The sequence below is a fragment of the Podarcis tiliguerta genome, assembly GCF_965153285.1.
Source record: "Podarcis tiliguerta genome assembly, chromosome: 6".
NCBI lineage: Eukaryota > Metazoa > Chordata > Lepidosauria > Squamata > Lacertidae > Podarcis > Podarcis tiliguerta.
The window spans coordinates 10,416,730-10,428,661 of NC_139539.1; the positions used below are offsets into that span (position 1 = coordinate 10,416,730).

General features: G+C 42.9%; 1 protein-coding gene across 1 annotated transcript in view; it reads left to right on the forward strand.

The window, feature by feature from the left end:
- The window catches only part of LAMA5 (laminin subunit alpha 5), a 207,426-nt gene that overhangs the window by 76,388 nt on the left and 119,106 nt on the right, over positions 1 to 11,932 (forward strand). The window contains exons 4-6 of the mRNA XM_083447232.1: positions 3,642 to 3,760; positions 6,555 to 6,725; positions 8,970 to 9,067. Of these exons, the coding sequence (XP_083303358.1) occupies positions 3,642 to 3,760; positions 6,555 to 6,725; positions 8,970 to 9,067 (388 nt within the window). The remainder of the gene's footprint in view (positions 1 to 3,641; positions 3,761 to 6,554; positions 6,726 to 8,969; positions 9,068 to 11,932) is intronic.

Below are 11,932 nucleotides of genomic sequence, written 5' to 3' on the forward strand. Positions count from 1 at the left end.
CCTTGGCCGTTGCATTCTCCAAACATTAGTGCCTCTCAAATGCACAGCGACTGAAGTTTCAAAACACTGCTCCAGAAGCATGAGGTGCACCTCCTGGGCTTTAGCAGAAGTTGTGGCACTAACTAGATGTGATGTTAATTGTGTAGAAGAAGAAGAAGAGGAGTTTGGATTTGATATCCCGCCTTTCACTCCCTTTAAGGAGTCTCAAAGTGGCTAACATTCTCCTTTCCCTTCCTCCCCCATAACAAACACTCTGTGAGGTGAGTGGGGCTGAGAGACTTCAAAGAAGTGTGACTGGCCCAAGGTCATCCAGCAGCTGCATGTGGAGGAGCAGGGAATCGAACCTGGTTCACCAGATTACGAGTCCACTGCTCTTAACCACTACACCACACTGGCTCTCAAATATAGTCAAAAAATGTGCATTTAAATATATAAGGGTGATTTTCTTCAGGGATGTTTGTGTGTATGTAAGGGTTAAAACCACCCACACCATGACCCTAATCCTTCTCCCTCTCATTTGCTATATCAGTTTTTCATGTGCCCGCACACAATTACCCTCAGGCCTAGTTGGAACCTCAGTTGCGGGTTTTGAGGAAATGCCAGTGGTCACAACATCTCTCAGGATATTTTGTTGTGTGAAGTTATAGCAGCTACTTACCGTATTTTTCACTCCATAAGACACACTTATGGGGAAATGTCTGTGCGTCTTATGGAGTGAATGCTGGTCCCTGGAGCTGAATTGCCCAGGGGGCACAAAGCAGATTGTGCTTTTTTTTTTTTGTAGAAAGAGGGGAGGGGGTATTAAAACGAAGCCGCTGAGCAGCTGATCAGCAAGCAATCGGGAGGAAGATAAGGGACGCTAGCGATAAAGGAGGCTGCCTGGAAGGGGGAGGTAAAAGCACATAGATCCTCAGGATTTTTGCATTGGGTCACCCCAAATTCACCATCAGAGCACATAGCATGTCTATGGCTATAGCCTGCACCAAAATAATCACACACCCATTGTTTTGTGGGGCCGTAATGGCGCAAAAAAGGTGGTTACAAAGCACAGATCCGCATGGATCCTCAGGATTTTTGCATTGGGCTACCCCAAACTCACCGTCAAATCACATATCATGTCTGTGGCCAAAGCATTAACCACCAAAAATCATACATCCACTGTTTTGTTCAAAATATTTTTTTTCTTGTATTCCTCCTCTAAAAACTAGGTGTGTCTTATGGTCAGGTGCGTCTTATGGAGCGAAAAATACGGTATATTAGGCCCTCTAAATCCATGCAGCCTACGCTGAAATGCCGTCTTTCATGGTGATCATTTTACTTATTTTTGGTTCTTACTCATTTGATACCTAGCTCTCTTACCAATTCATGAACGCTCTGGAGCTGTTTGCCCAGCAATGGCCAATAATAATAATAATAATAATAATAATAATAATAATAATAATAATATATTTATACCCCGCCCATCTGGCTGGACTTCCCCAGCCACTCTGGGCAGCTATCTTCCATTAGAGAAGCACTGTGGTGTCAGTTCCAAGATTTGGAGGTGGGTGGGGAGTTTGAGGGGCACTGTAGCATGTCTTCCTTAGCGTAGCCAGTTAGCCTAGCCATTCTTGGCAGGAATCAAAAGCTCGGTTCCTTCTGCAGCTGTTTCTGGATGGCCCTTGAGGGAGTGGGTTGGGACCTGTGCCTGGGATAGTAAGATTTCCAGCTCCAAATCTGCATGGGGCTTGCATTCTTATGAAAGCTGCAGGGATAAGGAAGACAGTTCCATGTTCCTTTGCACCAGCATTGCAGGTTTTCAGACGCATTTCAGAGTGCCAACTAATGATGCTTTCACAAACGCATAGGAATCATAAGATGAGTCATGCCATTGGTCCACCTTGCTCATTACTGTCTACACTGACCAGCCATGGCTCTCCAGAATTTCACACAGGGCTTTCTCCCAGCCCTACCAGGAGATGTTGGGGAGAGAACCTGGTACCTTCTACATGAGAAGCAGATGCTCTCTCATTGCATCGCAACCCTTCCCCAAAGTAGCCACCATTGCACTTTGTAGAATATTCCCTAAACAAAGCTCACTGTTTGAGCTTGATTGAGCTTGATTATTGAGGGGAAGTGCGTGGAACAGGTCTTGGTCTTTCGATTTCTGGGAATGGAGTTGAGAGACGACCTAACCTGGGGAGAAAACAGCAAAGACCTGATGAAGAGAGCACAGCAGAGGTTATTTTTTCTGAGAATCCTCCGGAAAAACAATCTCTCAAAGGACCTGTTGATGGCATTTTGCCATTGCATTGTGGAGAGTGTATTAACTTATGGTCTGTGTGTGTGGTTTGGGAGCTGCATGGCCATGGGAAAAACAATGCTATCCAGGGTTGAAAAGACTGCAGAGAGAATATTTGGGTGCACTCTTCCCACCTTAGATCAAATCTATGCTGCCAGGTGCCATAGAAAAGCTGCAGAGATAGCACAGGATAGTACGCACCCCGGAAATGATCTCTTTCAGTTTCTGCCTTCTGGAAGAAGGTATAGGGTTATAAAGGCCAGGACTAGCCGCCTGAAAAAAGTTTCTACGCAAATGAAATTCTAGTTCTAAACGCAGCATAAGGGGTCCCTATAGTATTTGTTGTTGTTGTTTAGGCGTTTAGTCGTGTCCGACTCTTCGTGACCCCATGGACCAGAGCACGCCAGGCACTCCTGTCTTCCACTGCCTCCTGCAGTTTGGTCAAACTCATGCTGGTAGCTTCGAGAACACTATCCAACCATCTCGTCCTCTGTCGTCCCTTTCTCCTTGTGCCCTCCATCTTTCCCAACATCAGGGTCTTTTCCAGGGAGTCTTCTCTTCTCATGAGGTGGCCAAAGTATTGGAGCCTCAGCTTCAGGATCTGTCCTTCCAGTGAGCACTCAGGGCTGATTTCCTTCAGAATGGAGAGGTTTGATCTTCTTGCAGTTCATGGGACTCTCAAGAGTCTCCTCCAGCACCATAATTCAAAAGCATCAATTCTTCGGCGATCAGCCTTCTTTATGGTCCAGCTCTATAGTATAGAGTATTTTAAAATGGGTTTTCAGAGTTTTTAGGGGGTTTTGAATGTTTTATGTAGTTTTTCAATTTCATTGTTCTGCATGGGACAATGGCAATAAAGATATCATATAGCACTGTGAATCCCTAGTGCTCCATGTCCGTTTTCTGCGTTTGTCCTATCTTATGCTGGAGAGCTGGTGTCGTGTCCTATCAAAGAAATCAGGGAGTTCTTTTTTATACTTGCCTCTGCCACAAACTCACTAGGTAGACTTAGGCAAGCCACTCTTCCTCAGCCTCAGGAATCATAGAATCGTAGAATTTTAGAGTTGGAAGGGACCCTGGGGGTCATCTAGTCCAACCCCCTGCAATGCAGGAAACTCAGTTAAAGCATCCGTGACAGATGGCCATCCAACCTCTGCTTTAAAAATCCCCAAGGAAGGTTTTTAAATATACTAATATTGGAAGATAATATTGATCCGCTTTACAGGGATGACATGAGGATTAACTCTGAAGTAGATGAAGTGCTTTGAATATTTGGAAGTTCTAATACAATTGCAGGATATTATTAATATTTCATTTTACACAACTAAAATGTTCACCTCTTGACTCCTCTGCTCAATAGCTTCCAAGAGAGATTGTATAGAGAAGTTTGGCCTCAGGACTGTGGAACGGATAACCAAAGACGATGACGCCATCTGCACCACTGAATACTCCCGAATTGTGCCCTTGGAGAACGGCGAGGTAAACTCTTTAATTTTTTGTCTGGCTCTACATCAAAGCAGTGATGTGGGTTTGATTCCCCCCGCCCCTGTGCTTAATTTTTCTGCAAAAAAATAAACAAAAAACCTGCTTTGTAAGTTCAGTAGTAACTATGAATGGATTTGACAAGCATAGCAGTTTGAAACTTTTTATCATTCTTTAATAAATGTGAGTAAAATTAGCATGCTTAATTTGATCTATAGCACCAGAAACTATGCAAACTGACAATTTTCAGATGCAAATTAGCCTAATTTTTGTAGGATTTCTCCCCCCACCCCAAAAACCCACATCACCCAATTCAAGTCCTGCATTTAAAATGATCAATGCTGAATTAACATAAGGTATGAAGGATAACCCAGGTTTTCATACGTTGATGCTTCTGAGAGCATGAGCCTGTAGACAGAGTGTTGAATATTATTACTGGGTAACCTCAGACAAACCTATCTATACTATTGGAATTATATAGTGGGAATAAAATGACTTGCCTTACAAGGTTGTTGTGATATCAAAGAGATGTCAAAGAGAAAAACAACGATCAGACTTTTAGAAGACATCTGAAGGCAGCCCTGTTTAGGGAAGCTTTTAATATTTGGCACACTATTGTATTTTAATATTTTGTGGGAAGCTGCCCAGAGTGGCTGGGGAAACCCAGCCAGATGGGTGGGGTAATAATAATAATAATAATAATAATAATAATAATAATAATAAGTTGTTGTTGTTATTCATGGGGGGGAGGAGGAAAGGCACTTCAAATAAAGAGCTGTATAGAGCCTTACAAGCCATTGTAAGTTCTGTCTAGCCTTTGGTTTCTAAATCTCCTTCAAGCATTAGCTGTGCCTTTCCAAACCATATTCTGTGGCCATGAGACATAGAAATTATTTTAAGAAATGAAAGATTGGATTCTTGGGATCTCAAACTCTGTACCGTCTGCCCAATTCCATTCTTGCCCAGAAGAGTCATGGAAATGGAAGATAGGCTCTGCAGCGATATTCCTTTCTCTTGGGAGATAAGCAAGCTGTCGCCCTGTCCAGTGAACTTTACCTTTCTGAATGTTTCTTGAGTTATCCAAAGCTGATAATAGGGCCATGGGATATTGCGCCTGGGAAACTCTGGCACATCCTGTTGCTAAATTCTGCTGTAATCTTGAGTCATGCTGGCGGAACTCCTCCAGCTGTGCCGATGCTGTGTTCCAGGACAGAAACTCTGCTGCAATTGGTAAAGGGTTGCGGTGGGGTGTAAAGAGTTCATTCAACCACAGACATGCTTGTCCTCAAAGCATTTTATTTAAGCAGGAGGAGGGGGCCATTTTATTGCGGGGGGGGGGGGAGAGACAAGGTCTGGGAACGCAAGGAAGTGCAGAATTACTTTGGTTAATTTTTACCAAAGGGATTAATTCAAATTTTTTAAGGGCATGTTTGCATTTTTCAGCACGGGGTGAAATAACAAAGAGAGATTTGATTAGCAGCTGCTCAGATTGGAATGGAGTGCAGCTCAGTTGAAACAGATTCATCCATGTATGGGATTTTGTTCGTTGCAGCTAAGGTCTCTGTTGCCTTGTGCCTAAAGATCCCTTATTCATTCCCCACATACCCTCTGAGATACCTTGCATTTGTGGAAATGGCAGAATGTTTAAATGAAGAAATCCAGAATTGTATGTGATATTGGCATGACATGTTAAGTTTGCCATATCGAATGCTGAAGTGGATTTCAGCTGAGATTGCTTGGCGACATGGTGTATGTTGAATTGAATCCCTTTGGAATGAATTAGTGGGTCTTAAATCCTGACTAAGTTATCCCACCGATCTCAATAAGAATGTAAGAACATAAGAACCCTGTGGCATCAGACCAGAAGTCCTATGGGAAGCTCACAACCAGGACCACAGTCCAACAACGCTCTTCCCACTTGTGATTTCCTGTAGCTACTGTTCAGAGGCACACCACCTCCAACCATTGAGATAGTACATAGCCATCATGGTTAGTAGCCACTGACAGCGAATGAGAACCTTCAGCTAACTTAGCTTGGATATACCATAACTCAGCCTGGTTATACCAACCCCACTTACTTTTCAATGGCAAGCTATAACTGGCTTATCTGTAAAATGGGAGAAGTTGTGACTTACCTCTGAGGTTTGCTGCATGGAGGAATAAGAGAAGAATATATTGGGCTGGATTCGGTTAACAGGTCCCACTAGCAGAAACCCACTCAGAGACTTCTGCTAATGCAATGGGTCTTCCCCCACCCCTAAATTAACTCTGGGGGCTAGGGAGAATCCCTAGAACAGTGTGGTGTGGGAGGAGAGATTATTCTGTTGTATAAGCAGAAATACTTGCACTGATACAATATTTTTAACAGTGTGATGCTGAATTCCTCCCACTGTTACTTGCTCTGAACATAGTAGTATAGTGTACAGTGGTACCTTGGGTTACAGATGCTTCAGGTTACAGGCGCTTCAGGTTACAGACTCCGCTAACCCAGAAATAGTACCTTGGGTGAAGAACTTTGCTTCAGGATGAGAACAGAAATCATGCTCTGGCGGTGTGGCAGCAGCAGGAGGCCCCATTAGCTAAAGTGGTGCTTCAGGTTAATAACAGTTTCAGGATAAGAACGGACCTCCAGAACGAATTAAGTTCTTAACCCGAGGTACCTATGTAATTTAAATGAATAGATGTGAATTGTATTGATCCACTGCTATGCTGAAGCATATTTCCGGACTGAGAAACACACACATTTTCTATCACCTGAAATATTCCTCTCTTTCTCACTCTGCTTCTACAGATTGTGGTCTCTTTGGTGAATGGGCGTCCGGGAGCCATGAACTTCTCTTATTCTCCTCTGTTAAGGAATTTCACCAAAGCCACCAACATTCGATTACGCTTCCTGCGGACTAACACCCTACTTGGGCATCTGATGGGAAAGGCCTTACGAGACCCGACCGTGACCAGAAGGGTGAGATGCTTCTAGACTCCTCTTTGCTTATCAGTCAAATCTGCCTGGGAGCAGTAGCTTTTGAAAACAGTTGAGAGATGAGTAAATGTACAGAGTACCATGGTATCCCTCCAAGGGAAAAGGTTTTACACATTTATTCATCTTCCAAATGACTACCGTGAATAACAGTGTTGTATCCAGCTAAGTTTTAGCCAGAGTAGACCTACTGAAATTAATGGACCTTCATTAGCCATGTTCATTATTTTCAGTGGGTCTTCTCTGAGTAGTTCCTGTTCAGGACAAGCAGAAAACAGTTAATCAATGTTGTTATCTGATTAGATTCACTAATGTTTAATAATAATAATAATAATGTTGAAAAATATATCTCAAGATTAAAGGTAAAATTAGGGCATCAGCAGCCTGAGTGGTCTACAGCAGTGTTCCCCAACCTTGGGCCTCCAGCTGTTTTTGGACTACAACTCCCATCATCCCTCGCTAGCAAGACCAGTGGTCAAGGATGATGGGAATTGTAGTCCAAAAACAGCTGGAGGCCCAAGGTTGGGGAACACTGGTCTACAGGACTTGTTCCTGGGTGACCTGGATTTAAATTGCATTTTGCATGCTACCAGTTTCCCATACGGAAGTGAGGGCGTGTTGTAATAAATGGCAATACTATGTGCATGTAAATGGCTGCAGTATATACAACAGGATTTATATCTTGGATTTGGGCTTGATTTTCTCTGCTTGCGATAAAGTGCACGTGGGGTAAGGAGAGATCAACACAGGAAAAAATGTCAGGGTCGGCCGATTAAAAATAGCACGTAAAATTCATCAAAAAGATTTTAAAGTTCTGTCATGGACTGGATATCCCTTTGGAATATATGCTCAGTAGCACATTCGTATACGAATTTAAGCCTATTCTGAACCTGTTAGGACCAAAATTATTTAATATATTATAAAAAGAAATTTAATAAAAAAATTAAACTAAAAAAAAGTTCCTTGATCAATTAAAAAGTTCCTAACCCTTTATACATATGTGTGATACTTTGTTAGGTAACATTCCCACCCACAAACCCAATTATGCATGACCAATAGCTCAACCCTTCCTATGGAGAGACATTTTGGACTTTGAGATCCTTGTTGCAGTCTACCAAACAGCACAGTTGTGGAGAGAGTTATATGCAGATGTCTAGAGTAATAAATCTGCAATCTGCTTGGGGGTTGTGGGGAGAACGTTGGTTGCCAACAAACAAACAACGCCACCCACCCGACAACACTTGAGGCACCTGCTGATTGCTACACACAACTTCCTTGGCAAAGTCCAGCATGGGGGATATCCCAGTCTGCTTGTTTGTTAGCTCTGCAATAACCAGCAGGTGTTACTTACTGTAGCCAGCAAAAACTGCACTGAAGAGGCTTTAAGTATGCAGTTGGTGCTGCCGGATGAAGGAAGAAATGCCCCAATGTATTATTTACAGAAATAAAACCCATTGGTTCCCCTTGGTAGGGGTAGGTGTTGTCAAGCTCCTCCCACAAAAAATGAGAAAGATTAACTAGATTAATCAGAGGCTCTGAAAATTTTCAAAGCCCTGCATGCTTTTATCCAGGCATACAGAAAAAAATTAAAATGTATTTATTGATATTGTTCAGACTGATGGTGGTCTACTTTTAGAACAGAGACAATAAAGAGCAAACTTTGCAAATTGTTTAACCTTGCCTGGCATAATGTCCTGGGCCTTCAGTTTTACTAAGCCAGGGGCATGGGACTTCGGGCCTAGAGGCTGAATGCCCTGAATGCTTTCTGTCTGGCCCTTGGAGCCTTCATTAAGCCATATACCACATTGGACCTGCTAGTGCCTCTAGCTTGTCTGTTGCTCAGTACACAGCCCATGACGTTTCTGTGATGTCACCCTAAAGCTGCATTGTGATAAGCAGAGTTATGAATACTGTTGCCATGACACTGTAAGCCTCTGATTCTCTCCCACACTCTGTATAATAGCCAGTGTGGGCAATTACCAGGCAGGGCAGAGGTGATAATATTACTCTGCTCTTCCTGTAAGGAATGCTTCTTTCACTGATGCGTCCATCATTCAAGAATAATTTTGTAAAGGATGCGTCAGATGGAATCCTATCACTGACAAAGTTTGAGTTATTTATCTTTAAGTAGCTGGGCATTTGTGCCATGAGGTTATTCCTTTGTATGGGAGAGAATATATGGCCGATGTCTGCAAAGTGACAAGGACAAACCGTTCCGCGATCTTTTAGTATTACTACAGCATCAAAGATATCAGCATTGGAGGACGGTGCGTATGCCATGGTCACGCTGACGTCTGTGATGCCAAAGACCCTACGGATCCTTATAGGTAAGACTTCTGTTGGAAAACACCATGCCTAGATAGGCTGATATGTAAAGAATTGAACTAAGAAGGATAGTTGGTGAAAGGGAAACAAGGTTCATCATGCAATGGAGGGACTGAAAGATGAATTTTGCTGTAAGTCAGCACAGCCAGTTGTGCCGAAAGACAAGGTGTAATGTGATAGATGATAGATAGATACATAGATACATAGATAGATAGATTAGCTGCATTCTAAAGCAAGATTCTCCCCATGTTAATTTGCACTTTACTCCATCACCACAACTGCCTCCTATATTGCCAACTTCACCTAGATTATGTTGTCATACTGAGAGTTTAACCAAATACAGCGGCTCATGCAACATTCAAATATGAGTCAAACCAAATCACTTGAACCAGAGTCATGTGCTACCCAGAACGGTGGTCAGTTAGCATTTTGTTGCAAACCCAGAACTGTTTATTGAGCTGATATAAGAAAAAATGTTTTCTTAGTCCTTCAACAGAACTTAAAAGTCTCTGACAAGTAGAAGGAAAGAATACAGTAGTACCTTGGTTTAAGAACAGCCCTGTTTATAAGCGATTTGGTTTACAAACTCTTAAACTGTTCTTAAACTGAGGAGCGCTCTCCCTAATGAGGCCTCCCGCCACCGGTGCCCTTCCACCGCAAACCAGGACACTACTTCTGGTTTTGCAGTGTCCTGGTTTGAGAACTTTACCTCGGTCTAAGAACGGAATCTGAACGGTGGAAGGGCACTGGCGGCGGGAGGCCTCATTAGGGAGAGCGCTCCTCAGTTTAAGAACGGTTTTGGTTTAAGAACGGACCTCCAGAACGGATTTAGTTCATAAACCCGAGGTACCACTGTATAACATTCAGAACAGAATTTGCAGTGATTCAGTTCAGTATATAAACCAGCCTCAGATTGATCCAATTCTGAAGCATACAGGGTTGATTCTACAGTGTGTAAAACAAGGATTTCATGAGAAGATGTGAGTTGGGTGATCACACCGGCTGTCCAGAGCAAATAGGAGAAGATAAGAGGAGGCTTTCTGGGTCAGACCAAAGTCCCACCTAGTCCAGCATCCTGTTCCCACAAACAGCAGCACTATGCTCTCTTGCAGTTTCCAGCAACTGGTATTCAGAGGCATACTGCCCTCCAAATGCAGGAAGCACATAGCCATCAAAGCCAGTAGCCTTCAAATTTGTGACTGTTTACTATTAATATAACAATTTGCCAGGATAGGCACCTTGAAGAACACTGCTAAATATGTTTACTTGCTGCAGACTGGCGCTATAAATTTCCTGTCTGTTTTATCTGTGGCTTATTTGGAAGTTCCACACCTCCACAACTTCCCATGTGATCACGAGCAATAAATATTTCTTTGTGAACATCTACTATTTCACAATTTGCATTGCACTTTGCATTATATATGTAACATATTATATACCAGTTGCCCCTTGCTTCCTTCTTCTCTTTGATTGATCTAGTTCTACCATCTGCATTTGATTTCTTCCTTAAAGATGATAGACCATCGCCCTGCTTTTATGTTTGGCTTTTAAGCATTTCATCTACCTTCTTCTTTGTTTGGTTTTCTAAGAACTTCAGCCTTAGGCTTCAATCCTAAATGCCTAGGAGGATTTACATCTGAGTAGATCACTGTAGATGGTGACAGCAGTCACGAAATTAAAAGACGCCTGCTTCTTCGGAGAAAAGCAATGACAAACCTAGACAGCATCTTAAAAAGCAGAGACATCACCTTGCCAATAAAGGTCCATATAGTTAAAGCTATGGTTTTCCCAATAGTGATGTATGGAAGTGAGAGATGGACCATAAAGAAGGCTGATCGCCTAAGAATTGATGCTTTTGAATTATGGTGCTGGAGGAGACTCTTGAGAGTCCCATGGACTGCAAGAAGATCAAACCTCTCCTTTCTGAAGGAAATCAGCCCTGAGTGCTCACTGGAAGGACAGATCATGAAGCTGAGGCTCCAATACTTTGGCCACCTCATGAGAAAAGAAGACTCCCTGGAAAAGACCCTGGTGTTGGGAAAGATGGAGGGCACAAGGAGAAGGGGACGACAGAGGACGAGGTGGTTGGGGAGTGTTCTCGAAGTTACTAACATGAGTTTGACCAAGCTGTGGGAGGCAGTGGAAGACAGCAGATGAGATGGTTGGACAGTGTTCTCGAAGCTACCAACATGAGTTTGACCAAGCTGCAGGAGGCAGTGGAAGACAGGAGTGCCTGGCATGCTCTGGTCCATGGGGTCATGAAGAATCAGACACAACTAAACGACTAAACAACAACAACCGATCTGCTTAGGATTGCATTGTTTATATCTAGAGTTCACTGTTGCAAAGGTGGCTTTGTGTTCTGCAGTATTGTTCCTTGGCCAGGGGGGAGTTTAAAATACGCTTCCCAAGAGCAATAAGGAAAAAAGTTTTCATTGGAAATTTTTAGCTCTTGTAATACCTTCTCACAGAAAAGCTTCAAAGCACATGATTAGCAGGAATCAGAGCCAAAACTTTGTTCTTGAGGGCACAGGAGCACAAACTTGGTTCCAGTCCCTGGCCCTCATCATGTCTGGATTTTTAGACACTCATATGAATGATAAGAGACAGCTGATATCCCTATCACCTAAATTTGTCGGGAGATAATGAGAATGGAAAATGTTGCCTTATTCCTTGCATTTGGAAAACAAGTAGGGGCTGAAACGAGACTTTGCTGTGTAGCTGCCTCCTTTTCTAGAGGCTGCTGTTTTGCTCTTTCTCACTCTGTCTCCCTGTCCCACCCTGCAAACAACAACAGATTTGCTCTCCTTTCTGCTTCCCATCAACACAGTTGTCTAATGTCTACTACGTTGTTTCTTTAACATCAT